At 44.2% G+C, this 18,805-nt stretch overlaps 2 protein-coding genes across 2 annotated transcripts; both read right to left on the reverse strand.

Moving 5' to 3' along the window:
- Window positions 1–2,067: 2,067 nt before the first annotated feature.
- Window positions 2,068–3,346, reverse strand: LOC101767313 (ethylene-responsive transcription factor RAP2-13). The gene has a single exon (XM_004983165.3). The coding sequence runs from the start codon at window positions 3,309–3,311 to the stop codon at window positions 2,445–2,447; it is 867 nt and encodes a 288-aa protein (XP_004983222.1). The 5' UTR covers window positions 3,312–3,346; the 3' UTR covers window positions 2,068–2,444.
- A 3,467-nt stretch (window positions 3,347–6,813) lies between these two features.
- On the reverse strand, window positions 6,814–10,448 carry LOC101767710 (pollen-specific protein C13). The gene is made up of 2 exons (XM_004983166.4): window positions 10,129–10,448; window positions 6,814–7,348 (listed from the first exon to the last, which is right to left on the reverse strand). The coding sequence occupies exons 1-2, from the start codon at window positions 10,307–10,309 to the stop codon at window positions 7,017–7,019; spliced, it is 513 nt and encodes a 170-aa protein (XP_004983223.1). The 5' UTR covers window positions 10,310–10,448; the 3' UTR covers window positions 6,814–7,016.
- Between the last annotated feature and the right edge of the window lie 8,357 nt (window positions 10,449–18,805).

Raw genomic sequence — 18,805 nt, forward strand, 5'->3', positions numbered from 1 at the left:
TTCAAAGAAACTAACTATCCCAGCGGTGAAAAAGATCATTTACTGTTGACAGAAGAACACTGGACTGTTGCACAGAGTATGCTATCCTTCTTTGAACTCTTTTATAATTGTATTGTTGCACTATCTGATGTTTATTATCCTACCTCTCCACTTATGTTGCATCAGCTTATTTTGATTGCTAAGCATTTTAAATATTATGAAAATGATAAATTGCTTAGGCATGTGGTCCTTCCTATGAAAGATTACTATCTTAAGTACTGGAAAGATATTCCTATGCTTTATTCTGTTGCATTCATATTGGACCCTAGAGCTAAATTGAAAGGTTTTCAAAATGTGCTCAGGTTGTTATCTAATCGTACTGGTACTGATTATTCTGCTTACTTCACTAATGTTAGAGCTGAACTATCTACTGCATTTAAACTGTATGATGACAACTTTGGTGCAGTAAAATTGCAAAGGCATCCACCTCCATCCATTTCTGGTAAGAAAAGTAGTGCTTGGGATGATATTTTTTCTATAGGTTCAGATTCTGGTGTATCTGCTTTTGGAATTCATGATGTCCCTGGTACTTCTTTCTCCACCCCTCCTCCCTCTTTGCCTCTTGCTTTGTCTAGAAGATCATCTGCAAGTGCTTTGCTGCTGCAAGCAGCAAGCACTAGTGCAACTAGTATGGATATTGGCAATGAACTCTATCTACTTGGACAGTGACACTGTCACCCATTTTGATGATAACTTCAACATCTTATCTTGGTGGCACGAGCATAGAAGAACTTATCCAGTTCTGTCCATCTTAGCTAGAGATGTTCTTTCTGTTCCTGTCTCCACAGTATTATCAGAATCTGTTTCAGCACTACTGACAGGATCATCGAGGAGAGGCGGCGCCGATTGAAACTGGAGACAGTCGAGATGCTCTCTTGCGTCAAGGATTGGGAGGCTGCAGAAGCAAGACTTCAGAACTAGTAGAGGATGAAGAACTTGAGGAAAGTTTTGCTAATTTGTACCTAGATGTCCTGATGATTCAGAAGTGTAACATTGGACTATAATAACTTGAACTACTACAATTTGATTGGGCTGGGCTGTACTCTTTTTTTCCTATCTAGGGTATTTTCTCACGAGATGTGAGTTTTACCTAGATAGGTTTTTAACGAGGCAGCCATTGCACCAGCTCAAACTTATAAGTTATAATCTCATGTCTCTCTTTGTGATGTTGATCTGTGATATTGATATTGTTTATCTCTTGTATGTGTTGTGAAGTTCAAGTTTAAGATGATTTTAATCTGTTGAAGTTCAAATCTGTTGTTCTTTTGAAGATGAATGAATTATGTTGTTCAATTTGAGTGGTCATTGGCCTTTAGTGCCTGGCCCGCACACGCTAGTGCCTGCCGTGCCACCGTGCTGGCTCGGCACGAAAAAAGGGTCATCGTGCCGGGCCTGGGCTGACTGTTCGGCACGATGACACAACACGGAACAGGCGTTGTGCCAGATAGGGCTGGGCCATTTCATGCTAGGGCCGGGTGGCCCATTTGGAAATCTATAGCCACTGCTGCATCGTCCTGCTACGCTATCCGGCCTACCGGCCTGCGACGCCACCACCGCGGCAGCCTCCCTGCCCTACCAGACTCCCATCCTACCATGCCACCACCCCACTGCGCTGGCCTACCGCCCCGCCAGTCTGCCAGCGGAAAAGAAGAGAGGAAATGAAGAGAGATAACAGTGGGCCCACCTACTAGTTTAAAGGGAGAGGGGAACATACGAAAGGTGATCTGCTGCAGCAATGATCTCCTTTTATGTTGAAAACATGTTTTCTCAATGCCCTTTAGCTAGTTTAGCAATTTGTTGGAGTTGCTCTAAGGTCCCTTGGCATGTTGAAGAGGTGGAGGTTTGTGAACCTATGCTATAGTTTCGATGAAAGAATGTCCTTTTGTTGAAAGAGGCCTATCTAAATACAGCACTCTCTAGAACTGTATCCATGTATGATAAAGGAGCATCCATACATTGGAAACAACTTCCACTGGTGCTTTGCAAAAATGAATATTATTTCCGAGAAAAAACATATGCATCTCCCATAAAGATACTCAAACCAGTAACTGAACACAAACAAACAGCCATTACATGTCTAGCCAATGTCATTCATGGGCGTTCATATTAACAAGTATATTTCTGTGGTTACAGCAGCAGCGCATAGCATTTTTCTTTGTGATGACAACGACGCTAACAAACTAGCGCAGGGCATTGCGCGCGACAGCAACTGCAGCGCACTCCAACTCAATTCCTTCCTGCTCGACGCCGCGAACAAAAACCAAGCAGAGGCCTTGACAGGTGGCACACTGATCGTGCAAGGGAATCTAAGCTCCACCGCGAACGCAGCCATGGCATCATCTCGAAGCCAGTCAGCCATTGTTGCGCTCTTGTTTATGGTTCATGTACTTCGCCTTAATTAGGACTTAGGAGAGGATGGCGTCCCAGTCGATCTCCAACGACGGGTACTTGCGGAGTGCGACGCCGTCGGCCTCGTCCCAAGGCGCCTCTGAGAAGTCCAGCTGCTGCATCTCCGGCAGAGGCGCCGCCGCCTTTGCCAGTGGCGACGACCCGGTGGACGATGGCGAGAGGTCCGCGCCGTCGGCGGCTGTCGTCGTCGTCGAGGCCTCCGAGCCAGAGCAGCAGCCTGGCTCGTTCTTGACGTCCGCGCTCTCGTGTCGCGGCGACGCGGGCGCCGGCGCCAGCGCGGACGACGTCACGGCCTGGAGCTTGGCGTCGACGGACGGGTGGAGCGGCGGCGCGAGGTGCCGGCCGCCGCGCCGCAGCTCAGGGAAGTTGAGGCGCGCCGCATCGCCGCGCAGCCGGAACGCGGCGCCGTCGTAGGCCAGCGCGGCCTCCTCGGCGGTGTCGTACGTGCCGAGCCACAGCCGAGTTCGGTTCCGCGGCAGCCGGATCTCCGCCACCCACTTGCCCCAGTGCCGCTGCCGCACGCCGCGGTAAAGCTTCGCCGCCATCGCTGCTGCCGGCGCCGCCAGGCCGTAGTAGCGCTTCATCACGCAAGGCGCCGGTCCCATGCGCCCACCGACACGGTAGTAGAAGGCCGCCTGCGCCGGCGTGATGAGGTTGTAGCAGCTGGCGCCGACGGCAGCCATGGCCGGGCTCTCCTCGACGGTGTCCACCATGAATGGCGGCACGGCCGGAGCAGCTTTCGCTGGTGTGACTAGCGCCTGGATTAGCTCTCTGTACTCCATGGCACCTAGCGGCGGCGGCGGAGCAAGAAGCTTATTGCTGGTCCTAGCAGTAGCGTGAAGGCGGCGCCATTGGCGATCCATGGCTGTCTATAGTTTATAGTGTTGCCTTTCTTTGGATGTTTAAGAAGTGGAATGAATATTGCTTGCAATGGTTCGGGAAGTTTTTATAGGCAGGGAGTCAGTAGCGGCTGCGGCTAATGCGCAAGTGCCAAGTGTTCAGCTGTGCTACGTGTCAAAAGGTCCAAAGCCTGAATGCCACTTGGCAACTGATGATTGGCTCCAAGGTGCAATGGGAGCATTGACCGTGGAGGTCTTTAGACGTGGTTGTCCAACTGCTAAGTGCTAACCATGTTCAATGACTCAATTAAGTTTTATATGTAGTTGCAGGCTTGCAGGCTCCATACATGTGATGCAATTTTAACAAAATCTGTGTAGTTTTGCCGAATAATTTCTAACGGCATCGGTTTCTCTGTGTAGACGAATATTTGTAAGGAATTTTTGCGATTTACACTCCAATGGTTTTTCGGCTCTAAGATAACTATCTGGAATGTCTTGCTTACAAGCTACTGCTACGCATCCGTACCAAATACGTTGTTGAATAATGCCGCCTGATCGATGGAAATACCCTTTAGGCTACTGTAGTATGATGTTGACATAACGCCGCCAATTCATTTCGATTTGATGCACACAAGGCCGTTCTTTACAACGGTTTCTGGTTGACTGGACATGGCATGCGTGATCCATTGTGTCAGCACAAGGAATGTAGGCCATCAGTTCATTGTTTAACCTCAGCCATGCGATCAAAAAGTGGGCTTTTTTCCCTTTTCTTTTCACTTACTCTACTACATATGAGGTCTGCCATTTCTTCATCACTTATTTTTCTTGTTTAGCAAATAGAAATGTGAAAAAAAATATTACATTGCCACATACGGAGTATATACACAAGTAATAGAGCCAAGTCGTGTACTAGTTAATAAGATTGCTGTTTGGAAAAAAAAACACAGCTTGAAGCTGCTAAACAAGAGACAATGTATAAATCTATATTAGAATAGATCATTTGCTTAAGAAGACATGGTAAGATAGTTGCGGAGGCCGTGACGGGTATCAAGATCAGGGATACCCTTTAATGCGAGTAAAGATAAAATCACGGATCGCAGCCCACCAATTCAAGTGGAGGTCTGCTGCTATTCCCGCCTGGCTGATCGGCGAGGCTTAGGATTGGAGCCCGGGCATCAAGGGAAACATGCTGCTAAGCTGGCTCAAGACGCCACGCTGGGGCTGAGGCGAAATTATGGGCTAAGCCTATCGCAGTCCTGAGGGATAGCTAGGCCTGCCCGATGGGATGACCGCAGCCGCACCCGCGTGGGCCTAGGTAGGAAAGCGCGGGCGGACCAGTCGCGCGCAGCATTTTCCGTCCTAGGGAGAGCGGGACAAACGCACTAGGACAAAAAGCTCCCAGTCGGGAATGGCACTGTAGCGCTGACCGGACGGTACCGGTCAGGCACAACCGTTCCCGTTCGTTATCATGATGACATCAGATGATATGACCGAGGCAGGCACCGCCCTCAGATATGCGTGAGGGCTGGATTCAATAACTGAAGTGGTCGGGGTGTGGCCCCCGGCGGGAGGATTCGGCGAAGATGAAGCAACGGGGCGCCTCGATTGAAGGATGGGACCCACCGCAACCAGTTGGGAAGGGGGCGCTCGACTAGATGGAAGCCCTACTACGTTCAACGGTGTAACTTCCTTATTGGCCATACATATAAGGGCATGGGGAGGGACGAGATGGGGTTTGACCCAGAAACCTGAAACACCTACAGTTTGTAATCCGCTACTGTGATTACACCACGAACTTCATGTAGGGTGAGTTGCTCGAACCAACCTCGTGTGTCTCGTAAGCTAGGCCATCCAGGAACTCACGTGACAAATCTTCACTAGTTGACGCTACGAAACATTGACAGACCCAACTTCCAATTAAGCTGGCAACACCTATCTTGTGTATATCCTGTTGTAGAAAATACTTCTAGATAAGCAGAGAGAAATTAGAAGAATCTTTGTAAGGCGTTAGAGAACAAATGAAAAAAAAATCCAGTGGTGGAGTATAGACGTTTCAGTTTTATGTGGGGAAGGGAAAAGGGATGGCACGGACCTTTTCACAAATTAGAAAGGGACCCTTAAAATTTCACCAATTAGAAAAACTTGAGTGACTTGTCCATCGCACCTTCTCCAAGTAACAATTTTATAAAATGTTCTGCAAAAGAATGTGAAATCGAGCCAAAACGTAAGTTGGCCCGAATGCTGTCCACAAGCACCATCAATTTCAGTTGAATCACTGGAACTAACCCGAGAAATAAACCGAAGAAAAATAATTTACAACTAGCTATCTGTCAAGATCTGTCCCTTTAAAAACCGTTGGTCCATATCCACAACCTGTCATACGCCCGAGCACATCAAAAACATTATAGGAGTGGTGATAACCTTCTTAATCTCTGGGTCAAAAAAAAAAGGGAGGGGAGGAAGCCAAAGAAGATGATAACTTTATAAACCAAGCTTGTGGCCTGCGTTCATCAGGCCGGGCGTTAACAAATGCATGATAAACTAGTGGTGGCCAAGTAGCCCCGGATGCCCAAAAACACAAATATACTACCGCCTAATCGCGGGTTAGCGACGAGCTAATCCAATCATGCAGGCTATGAAGTGGTTCGTTTTTTGGCGTGGCATCAGCGTTCAGCAGCCGCAGCCTGGTGACAGGTCTGGTGATGCCATGGACGCAGCGCTTTTTCAGCGCTCTGGTTAATAAAGGGCAAAAGGGTGATTAAAGAAACAAGAGGATAAGGGTTAAGAAATGATGGAAGGGGACAGGAGAGAGTAACAATACGGCGTCAGACAATCTAGGGGTTACGACATGCAGAGGTAATAAGATTTGGCGAGGTACCTTGCTTGTAATTGCAGGTGTGCAATAATGTTCACAATTTTCCTTAAAGAATGAGGTTCACATCTCATGGAGTGGTATCAAAGACCTAATTTATCGATGGAGCACTTCCTTAAAAAAAAATAACGTTCACATCCTGAACCCGTGGCTCACCTCTCCCCCGGAACGCATGACATTTTCAAAATTAAAAAAGAAATGAAAAGAAACCAAGATACTCTGTTAGACTGTTACTGATCAAGCGTTTTGTGGTATGCACCTGGATCCAGCAATGTCACCAAGCCAGGTCCAGCTTCTCGATGTATCCAATACCATGAAGCAAGTGAATGTCCTCAAAGCCATCATATACTCTGTGTTTGTTTGTTGCCGAGGTATCAATTCCTCCTAGGCAAAAGACTCCGTAGGACGTCCTCAGCAACAAAGCGCAAGTAAACCATTTCATTGGCAAATGGATGAGCCGAAAGTTTGGACACATTGGCTCTCCAGATAAACCCAGTACGAAAGGAAGATAAATGCAATCAGAGGTAGGGCAGATTTGGCCCAGAGAAGAAAATTCGTAGTTGCAGAGCTCTGAAGCTTGGCTTCCGGTAGTCTCAAACAAAACAATGTTTGTTCTTGCCAAAAAAAAAAAAAAAAATCCCAGTACCTCAGCCATATCAGACAACCGCATTTTATTAGCCACGTAGATTCTGTAGCTGATAACATTCGCAGTTCAACTGCAGATAAACATACATACTCAAAGCGCTAAACTAAGTGACAACAACAATGTTGGTCTTAGTGCTAGATATAGAGGTTCCATAACAGTTCAGACACTAGGTAAATATATAGCTCGCCGAGCAGTGTCAAACTCTTCACAATTACAGGTGGTCGTCCTCATCCTCGTACATCTTGAGGACCTGCGCGCATCTGGGCAGAGCAACGTCCTTCTGGAATCCCAGAGCATTCGCCATACGAACATTAGAGGCCACACCATTGTTGCTGGTGAGGAAGACAGGGGCCCTCTCCCGACCAGGCACAGTTGTGGCGCACCTCATGTCTGGGCTGCTGATGAGGACGGACTCACAGAGCTCATCCTCGTGCTCATCAGTGACGAGGATGTTGTAAGTGCCAGTGCGGTCAGTGTGCCCCTCGTAGGTGCATGACTTCAATCCAGTGGTTTTCGATCTGCACTCAACTCTTACCTTTGCTCCTGTAGTAACAAAAAATGCCATATTAACAGCAGTTGACAAAGAAAGAAATGCATGACTGAAAAATGGATGCTATCATTTTGTTCATTCAGCTCTAATTTTCTACCTTTTTCAGTTGGTTCCTCCCAACCAATTAGAGTAGAAGATAATAGTTTTGAGCACCAGGCAGTATAATTGTAAGCCATAAAACCTTTTCTGTTTTCACATCAAAAGTGTATAAAAGTAGTGCTGCTTCTTTTTTCAGTATTCAATATATGCCAGATAGCCAGGTTAAATTTAAACAGTTTTTACAGTATTCCACACCAAATAGCAGGGAGTAAACAAAACCTGACCATTAATTATAATGGGTATTATAGACCTTTGTATTATCCCAAACAACAAAATTTGTTGACTAACTGATCATGCCTCAAATCTCGCTCGTGCCACATACAGACAACAAACGCATGCCTAATTCAGGGAACCTCACGGCTACCCATGGAGGAAAGTTAGATACATTCCTAATGTGGAGAAGAATACATGGCATGCTTGCTAAAATGTTGAGAACATGATAGCTCCAAATCATCAGCCTTTCAAGCTTCACATAATGATAGATCTCGATCGAGTGTGCTGTCACGCTGCCCAAATCAATCCTTCCATTAGAGAAATTCTCAGACCTAACATTGAGCTTTCATGGATCTATCATTAATTTTGAGCTTTACTGATCAGTCGATGCAAGGATAAAAAGAAAATACAATTGTTTGATTGCATGATCCATCCCGCTTCATATGAGGAAACAAACAAAATTAATTTCACAGCAAGGGGGATGCACAGATTCTGGATGTGCGGTGGCTGGGAGAGAAGGCAAAAACCTGGTTGTCGATACGAGGGAGATTAATTGACTTGAAATAAGAGGTTTGTACGGAGTATGTTACAGTTTTGCCCTTCAAACAGTTGTACTCGCTCCAACGTGTCGAGAGAGTATAATAGATCTCATCCATCTGATTGAGGAGATTGGATGGTTCAGAATGATTTGTGGGCATCCTAAAAGAGCTCTAAATTTTTAGTACCACATTCTAGATGCAACAGGCACACAATTCAAGGTATTGCTCTTTTCCTAAGCAATATTCCAAAAATCACTATGCCTAGCCAGGCCCAACTTTATAAAAGCGAAAATATTTGGGTATCCAATTAATAATATTGCCATACTTAGGGACTGCCATTTTCAGTAAGCAATATTCTGAGAATCTCCAGGCCTGGCCTGGCCCAGCTTTCTAAAAGAGAAAAGATTCCAGGACCCAACAACCACTTTCTTCCTGAATTGTCCGATGATAGAATAAGCTAAAAAATTGTTCTAGCCACATAACAGTATAAATTTATCTAACTAATAATTTGTTAATATTCCAATGTTACTGGAGAACAAAATTTGCAGTGCCCCTAGTGTTCACTCAAGCCCTCCTGGAAATCTGTATCATTGTTCCGTCAAGTAATCTATTGGCACTGACATATATAGTTCTCATAAACACTTCATATTTCGTGCAAAATAGGAAAAGGACAAGTTGTTTCTCTTGTCCTAAATGTCATCTTTAATTGACTGGAGGTAGCACTATCTCGCTACTGAAGGAATACAACTTTGTACACTTTAAAAATAAAAACATGGACAGCTGTAGAAAAACAATGACATTCAACTAATCTACAAAAGGATAGCAATTATCTCCTGCCAGAAGCCCAGAACTGCAGTCAGTTATACAGGTTAAGATACATAGCCTACCACTACCTATGGCAAACTAACATATTCACTCAAATTCACCAATTTTGTCCAGCAGGATAGATCTAGTCTTTGTTTGGATGTAAGTCTTGGATACTCAACATCTCTGCTCTCTTGCAAATTTGTCATCAACACCAATTTTACAGCCAATGTATTTTTTATTAATGAAGATTGAGTGTTTCTATTTGTGTCCAGTATTTGAACTATTGATTGATGAGGCAAACAGCCGAATCATTTCTATACAGCTCAGCATGCATGTTTGATTATCCTGTATATGGTGAAGACTACTAGTTTCAAAGTTCATGTCTTATTCTGAAGATAGACTACATTCAGGTATTTGGATCAACTACCACTGTTCTGATACACTAACTGGTAGCATCATGGAATATGAGCAAAATGGCTCAAGCCAGGCCCAGTGTCCAACCATGTCTACCAATTACGCCATCCCAAATTCCAACCATGCAATCCAGACCAAAATCACAGCTCCTATTGATCTATCCTGCTTGCCTATTCACCACCGAAAATATATCAAGTTTAGAGTTTACAGACCTATATTTTGCACATTCATACTCATTACCATGTAGTAGAAATGCACGTCTGGTAGATCCACTAGAAGAACTAGAAATTTCATCATCACAAACTGGGTGTTCGCTTAGATAAGAAAACGAACCACAAGTGGATCTAAGAAAACAAATCTACGGCAGCAGCAGCAACAACATGTGAGAGCATCGTGCAGACGACATGGTGCAGACTGGCAGAGCGCTAACTTCAGCACTAAGCAATCCCAGAGATGCAACCGGCTTTCCACTTTTAGGAGGCACAAGGTCTAACGCCATTCACTTGCCCAGAACGCTTGAGCGCATCCAAACACCATTTCCCTGAACCAATCCACTCGTAGAGGCATCACACATCTAGATCGAGTATCAGATCACGGGAAATATAAAGAACAGAAACAACTTTTTTTTCTCTCAGTTCTCTACGTTCAGAGACCAGATCAGTAACAAGGGAGGGCGAGCGGGAGGGAAGGAAGCGTCGCACCGGCAATGTAGGTGGAGACGGGGGTCTCGAAGCCGGCGCGGCAGGTGTCGCACCAGACGCGGCCGCGCACGACGAAGCTGGCGGACCGGAGCGGGCGGAGGTCGCGGGACGCGGCGGCTCCCGAAGCCGCAAGCACGCACAGCGCCGCGGCGAGGAGGAGGGACGCGCGGAGGGAGGCCATCGCGCTCGCCGCCAGCACGAGACGGGCAGTGGAGGGGAGGGAGGAGAGCAGATGGCGATGGGTGGCGGAGTGGGAGTGTGGAGGGGTGGAGTGAGGAGGGGGGAGTCGAGGACGAGGGGAATAATGGTCGCGTCTCGTCGTCGTCGGAGGTCGCGTGGTGGGGCGGCGTGGAATTATGTCGGCATGTGGGGGTTGGATTGGGCGCACCGGACGGTGAGGGACACCGCAGCGAATATAGGCACGGGAGCCCCGATGCTTTTGCACCCTTTTCTTTCGGCGGCCGTGGCTAACTACTTTGCTACTAGCAGGACTGTTTATAGATTTTTACTGTTTATTAGTTCATTCAACTTCTAAAAATTTCGATTTTAAAAACTAAACTAAATGCCTTAGAAAAAGATAGAACTTTAGAACTAAATAACTGAAATATTTCGATTGTTTTTTTTGTTTTAAACGATGTTTTGAACACCTTATTAATCTCAGCCTTATCCAAGAAAGATTAATGATATATAAAGAATTTGATACAAAGATGCTACCACTACTTGTTCAATGACTATGATAGTAATAATTAAATCGATAAAAACCCTAGCCAAATCATAATATAAACTCATTACATTAATCTAGATCATTAGTTGTTACCCAATAGTAAGACAATTAGAGTGGACACCTTACACCTCATTATGAAAAGTAATGAAACTTAAGAGCATGGTTTGAGTTGATTAAGTAAAAGGCCGCCAGTGGTGATTTCGTCAATTTCGAGGATTTGCCGGCTTAATCTTTCGGAGATGCTCATATAAGTAGAGTTGCATGCGTGTGTTCGTATGGACGAGTGTGTGTGCGTGTACGTGAGTGTTTGTCCCGTGTGCTTAGCAAAAAAAAGAGTAAAACAAAATATTTTGAGGATTTGAGTTGGGCTAGGCTAATGGGATATAAAGAGTCGGTTAGCATGGTGTTTGAATGTTGGAAACCCAAATAAAATCGGTTAACCTAATAGATAGATTTGAAATAAATAATATAATAGTTGTTAATTGAACTGCTATAAACTTAGTTTAAATTAACGATTTAAGTTTTGGTGTTCCATTTTTGATTTTTCTTCACACCATCTCTACTTTCTAGTACTTGAGGACTCTTTAAATTAGGATGATTACACAAGAAATATTAATATTAATAATAATTTTGCATGAAGGAATATGACTTAGGTCTCAGTAAAAATTAGATTTAGGGCTATTTTGGATTTAATGGCTGAATAGAAATTTTAGAGAATTTTTATCAATATATTTTAATTATGAAGGGTTTGTGTTGACCGAAAAAAGCTGGGGAGGCCCTACTGACTTTTTATATTAATGGAAAAATAGAAATATGTACAAATTTACAAGGCCACAGGCCCAAAAAGAGAGATCCTAACTAAGGGATACAAAATTATCAAAACTTATTACAAAACCAAGTTTCTAGCTCCTGCTTTAAGGATGGTTTTGCTCTATGAAGAATAAGGGCAAATTCATCCTTAAAGGATTGCCTTCATCTAACAAAAGATAGAGAACCATCATAAAAAATTATCGAATTCCTATGAGTTCAGATGCACCAGCACGCAAGAATGGAGATTTCTCTGAAAATTGTAGACCCAAACATCTGCCTTGCTCGAATAATTATTCCAGAGGTGTTCAAAGAGAAGTCCCATGCTATACCAAGAAGTTGCCAACACTGTAGGCTGAAAGGGCAAGAGAAGAAGAGACGAGGCAATGTTTCCTCCAGACCAGTTTGACAGAGCACACATGAATAATCATCTAGGTTTTAGTGCTTCCTCCGAAGAAAATTTCTGGTGTTAAGGCGATCCCTTAAGAGTAACAAAAAAAGAACTTGTGTTTGCCACTTGCACGAGATTTCCATATACATTTGAAAATGGGAGAGACCGGGAAGGTTCCTTTAAGAGCCATATATGCTTGCTTAGAAGTAAAGATCGGTGAGTTCCAAATGTATGACCAGGAATCAGGACTGCCTGTTTGAAAGGATCTTGATGTCGCCTAGAGGGGGGGTGAATAGGCGAATTGACAAACTTTAATCCAAATTCAAACACCTTGAGCCTTGCTGCCTAGACAGACCGGTCAGACCGGTCTGAGGCAGTGAGGCACACCAAATTGATGCTTGATCCCCTATTTGACTTTAGCACCAACAATCTTGAAGAGTGTCACTTGTAGATGATATTTGGCAGAATAAACTTGTCCCTGTACATAGTAATGACACACCCAAGTAGATTGGAGTGGAAGCACAAGTAAATGCTAGGATACAACAAGTAATGCAAACTGTAAAGAGGACACGAGGATTTCTTTATCCGAAGTTCAGATTCAACCAATGAATCCTACGTCTCTGTTGAGTAGCCTATTAAGATACGAGTCTTTTTCAACTCCCTCCCAACAAGCCGGGTCTCTTTCAACCACTTTCCTCGTCTCCACTAGTTGATCTTTTCCCTTGCGGAGGCAAGATCGCAGCCCTCACAAACTTGCCGCTGCTCACCACATGTTGGGAGCCAGCCGGCGACACCTAGCCATCTAGGAGGCAAACCTCCAAGAATAACAAATGCTTCAAGGCTTTCTCAACACGAACCACAAGTGCTCAATCTATGGATGGCTCTTCTCAGCTCACAATTGCTCTCAATTCACTTCTCTCTTCCTCCCAACTCACAAGATTTCACTTAATTCACACAACCTCACAAAGAGGGGTTGGGGAGAGCTTTTCTTGGCTTTTGCCTGGCTTAGAATGGTCTAGGATCACTGTTTTTTCCTTAGGAGCAGCAACCTCCAAGAGTGGAGGTCGTGGGGTATAAATAACCCAAAAAGCAAAAACTAGCCGTTTGGAACACTGGGCAGACCGGTCTAACTCGAAAACTAGCTGTTGGTCTACTAGACCGGTCTAGACTGGCCTGACTGAGCCAGCCACAATGCTCCTAACACTCACTCTTGTTGACCTAAAGGTTAAGCCAACCCTTGTTATGTGTTTTGTAATCTTTTAAATCACTCAAGGGTATCTCTCAGGGTGAAACTCACATGGGTCAACTAAGAGCACTTTTGGTGTTGTCAATAAGCTAATGTTGCATCCCTCTTGATAGTACGGCATACCTATACTCAAGATGAAATATAAAAACCATATCATTCTCTCGAGTTTGTAAGTCTTCATTCTTGCCATACTTTGACTTTTGGATACTTGAGGGCTTCCAACATAATCTTCAACTTGAGCACATCCAACTTGAGCTAGTGACTTAAGGCTTCCTTTATAAAAACCATATCATTCTCTCGAGTTTGTAAGTCTTCATTCTTGCCATACTTTGACTTTTGGATACTTGAGGGCTTCCAACATAATCTTCAACTTGAGCACATCCAACTTGAGCTAGTGACTTAAGGCTTCCTTTCGTCCATAATAAAGTATACTTGAAGTCTTTAGTCACTCCATTTTACCAACTATGATAGACTAGATGCATTGCATTGCTTCCCTTGGTAAGGTCTAGAAATGATACCTCGAAACCCCCCGGATACTAGCTACTTCACCCTAGCAATATTCCCATGGCACAAGCCGTCGCTTATCCAAAGCTTGCTTAGTCCCTTGTCTCTAGTATCTCGTTTGATTTCTTCACCCATTCTTGCCACATTGAGTTTAGCTTTGCTTTGACACCAATAGTTAAATCCCATTTGAAGTCTTCTTCAAATGCTTGATCTAGGTTGATAAAGAAACTTCCATGAATTGCAATCTTCCACTTAATAAGACCAATACGTAGATCATAAGCTCGTGTCTTTTAGCATGTCCTTATGAAGTCTTGAAATTTCCTTTTATGAATATTTCGAACTTTTCTTGATGACCCCTTTTTTTTTGGTAACACAAGCTAACAATTTGCTTGGTAAGTTATAGATTAAACTATAAAAACTCATCCCCAAGCATTATTCAACTCTTTCTTGTTGTCGTTCTTTAATTTGTCTTTAAGGGATCACATAGTTTCTTGCTACCTTCATTATGTGCCATATGATACTCATTCACTTGATAAGTCAATATTGCAATATGAGTATAAGAATAAACTCCTACTCACAAACTTAGACAAACAAGTTAGTCCTTTAATCGTTTTGTCATCCAATTCACCAAAACCCACTTAGGGGTCTAGATGTTCTTTCACTGTTGAAAATCAAGGCCATTAACAAGTGTACCCAAAGTTTGAAGTTGTTCAGATGCTATAACAGACAGAGGCGTCTGAAAATTCTGGTGAGCACTTTGGTTGAGAAACTTTGCCACCGAGATGTTTCTATTCCTAACATAGGGGTAGAGTTGAGGGAAATCTTGCTATAGTACTCCCAAATCCCACAAATCATTCCAAAACATCATCGTATCTCCAACATTAACTTTATAAGAAGCCAGTAATCTAAAATAGTCCGAGAGTGACATGACATCACTCCACCAAAAGGAACCAACTCGTATTCTGACATGTTGGACTATCGATCTACTGTAAAGGCACTTCCAAGTGAACTCAACCCAGGGCAGGTGAACCTTATTATGAAACTTGTGCAGGAATTTCAAAAACAGGGCCTAGTTCTGTGTTCTTAAGTCAATAATACCAAGTCCACCCTAAGCTTTGGATAGGCAAGCTTTTTTCCATGCAACCAAATATCCCCCTTTTCTGTTAACATCCCCTCTGTCCTAGAGAAAGTGCTTCCTATATTTGTCAATTTCCTCAATGATTGATACTAGGAGTTTAAAGGTGCAGAGATAGAAAGTTGGCAGGGCACTGAGGACTGAGTTTACCATGATCAGCCTGCCAGCATAAGTGAGAAGAGAATTAAGTCCTATAAGGCGCCTTTCAGTTCCATTAAACAAAGGCATGTACTCTTGCACTGATAGTCTAGTAGTTCCCACTAGAAGACCCAAATAATTGAAAGGCATTGCACCTACTTGGCAACCGACAGTGTCATCTAGTAATTTAGCTTTAGCATCATCAACATTGATTGGAATTAGAGATGACTTGCTGAAATTAACTTTGAGCCTAGTGGAGGAGGCAAAGGTCACTAAGAGGTTTTGCAAGCTCACTAGCTGATCAGGCTTAGCTGGCACAACAATAAGAGTGTCATCAGCATACTGAACAATAGGATAATCTCCTCCAAAATCTTGGCCCAGAGGATGTTGTAGTTGACCTGAAGTACTGGCATTGTTGATCATTGATTGTAGAAGGTCAGCTATTAGGACAAGCAGAATAGGAGATATGGGATCTCCTTGCATAACTCCTCTTTTGCACCTGAAAGGCTTTCCTCACATTCCCTCTGTTGCAAATTGCATCAGCCGCGCGTCCGCCTACCCCGGTCTATGGACCTCGAGGATAGATCCCGTGGGACGCCCGTTGTCCGCTGGCCTCCACGACTCCACGCCTCCACCCAGGCCTCTCTTCGCCTACCGTTCCCACCCTCTGTCCTCCTTCACACATGCGCATAGGCTAGCTTGTCGTGCCTTGCTACCGGCCCAACTTCGACTCGCTCCCCATCCGCGACAGCACCACATGGCTATGGTTTGTGTGCGGCGAGAGAGTGGCGCGCATGGGTGGGGACCCCACACCGCCACGCAGCTGGTGGCGCTTGCGTCCCATGGTCAGCGAGCAGCAGCGGGGTTGAGCGCGCGGTTGTGGCCAGGCACCGGCGTCAGCGCTGACCTACCTCGCAGACTCACTCGCCATCCGCCGGCTCTCAGCCGGTGCCCCACGGTGGCGCACCAACCTGGAGGGGCATGATGGAGGTGGAGGCAAGGAGCGTTGGTGAGCAGGAGACGAGAACGACAACCGAAGCAGCAGCCACACCGCGCAGAGTTTGCACGAGCCGGGAGGTGTTGGAGGTATGTCCTAGAGGCAATCATAGAGATGATGATATTCCTTTGTATCCATATTTTATATTGTGTTCCTTGAATATCCATTAAAGGCTACTTGAATTGATTTGCAATTATGTGAATTGTGTGTGAAACTCTTTACTTGTATGGTTATTCTAAAAATTATCCCTAGTCGGAGTTCATGTGAGGACACACATGAATATTAGACTAGCACATGTATTAGTCGATGACTATGTTTCACAAGTCACGGGCATGGAGATGTCAAATTAATAATGTGGGCACGTGTAGAGACATGTGCTAGGACTGACCCAACACGAGTTACGTAGTTCTCTCTTTACACAACGTGTACGCTTTGTCCTTAGACCTAAGACTGTCGCATGTACTCAAGATGTGGATCGACTTACTTAGGGGCTATCAAACACTACACCGTAACTGGGTAGTCATAAAGGTAGCTTTCAGGTTTGTCAAGAAGCATGCTGTGAGGTATGGACAGTCAAGATGGAATTTGCTCCTCTATATTCGAGAGATATGTCTGGGCCAAGAAGCTTAATATGTGAAACAAATGCAACACTGGGCCAAGCCCATGTAACTGAACTTAAGTACCTGTGAGGAAGAGGGGGACAAGCAGACCTAATGTAATACGCTAAAACCTGAACCTCCTATCTGAAAACCCTCGAGCTCGAGTCCTTCCCTGGGATTCAGCCGAGTTCTATCTCGATCCCCTTTTCCAATCTCTATTTCTCAGTTCATCTGGATCAATATCGTGACACAGGCCGCGACGTGCCGTGCCTCCATCGCTCCATTGTGAAACAAGGTAGAACAACAAACGAAATAGAAATGGAAACGGAAGGCCTCATCTCAAAGAAGACGAGCAGGTAAGCATAGTCCATTCACGTGGTGGATGCTGGATGCCTCCTCGCCGGAACCAGTCAAAATGCTTTGAGCAGAACATAAAATCAATGGCCCGCTGGGCTTAGCCGCGCACAGGTTTCTAGTTTGGGAGTTTTCATAACACTGAAGAATGAGGCACTACGGGAAAGCATAAAGTCGCCGAGTGTAATTACTTCGCCGAGTGCTTTTTTTCGGGCACTCGGCGAAGCAACGTTTTGCCGAGTGTAACATAAAAAACACACGGCAAAAATAAAACACTCGGCGAACGACCGGTTTGCCGAGTGTTACCCAAAAAACACTCGGCAAACACCCAGGCGGCACTCGGCAAACGTTGACACTCGGCAAACTGACCTTCCCCGTGCCGACGGCGGCGCCCTTCCGTGACGGCCGTTAGTGTTTGCCGAGTGTCAATATAGGGCACTCGGCAAAGGCACTAGTTTGCCGAGTGCCATGATGGGACACTCGGCAAACTATAGTCTTTGCCGAGTGTCTTGATGGGACACTCGGCAAACCCTATAGTTTGCCGAGTCCTAGGGGGTACACTCGGCAAACTATAGTGTTTGCCGAGTGTCTTTTCACACACTCGGCAAACATAATTTTTTTTCCCCTCCTCCACCCTCCAAACTTTTAACACTCCTCATGTATGGCATTTAGCACTGCATGGTAGAAGATGGACTATTTTTTGACCTGTTTGCTATATTTAATCAATTAATTTCATTTAGAGTAATTTTTTTATTTAAGTCAAATTTGAACTGCAGGTGGTTGGAATAATGGAATAATATGAGTGAAAAAATCATATTCATGTTAGTGAGTCTAAATTGAGGTCTCACCCAGAAAATGAAAAGAAATTTCGAACATTTTGCTAAGGAAACACGACTACGAACGTGTGGCCAAATGATTGTTTAATTCTCAAAAATACAAACGAAGTTTGAAAATCATGAGATTTTGCAAGATGCTTTGATTTCATATGCAGAGGCCGTGGTAAAAAATTGATAAGGTTTCGCACAAGTTTTGACATATGATGTTTACAATTCGAAGCATCTCCGGAGAGGTTTCAGAGAAGTTCAAAGGATCCGGTAAGATTTAGAGATCAATCGATATATGTAATTCTCATTGAGTCCAAATTATTTTTTATAGGCTATAGAGAACATAGATAGGTTCATGTTAAATTTTGGGAAATTTTCAGATCCGTTTGGTAATTTTTATTCATTAATTGGACGTATATGAATTTAATAGATATAAATTAAATATGAGCTATAAATCCATGAAATAATGGTACAATATTACTTAAAAAATGGAATACGCAATGTTTAGTGAATTGGACTAGGTTTACACAAAGTTTACGTACTTTTAATTACTAAAAGTGTTGTTGTACATGCAATATAGGTAGCTGTTTGCCGAGTGCTACGTAGGGCACTCGGCAAAGGGATCGTTTGCCGAGTGTCACAAACAGGACACTCAGCGAAGTTACCCCGGGTCCACGTCCCAGTGTCAGTGCGAAATTCGGGGAAAAAAAACCCTTTGCCGAGTGCCCCCGGATCTAGCACTCGCAAACACCTACCTATATTGCATGTACAACAAACACTTTTAGTAATTAAAAGTACGTAAACTTTGTGTAAACCTAGTCCAATTCACTAAACATTGCGTATTCCATTTTTTAAGTAATATTGTACCATTATTTCATGGGATTTATAGCTCATATTTAATTTATATCTATTAAATTCATATACGTCCAATTAATGAATAAAAATTACCAAACGGATC

This window comes from Setaria italica, chromosome IX (genome assembly GCF_000263155.2).
Source record: "Setaria italica strain Yugu1 chromosome IX, Setaria_italica_v2.0, whole genome shotgun sequence".
NCBI lineage: Eukaryota > Viridiplantae > Streptophyta > Magnoliopsida > Poales > Poaceae > Setaria > Setaria italica.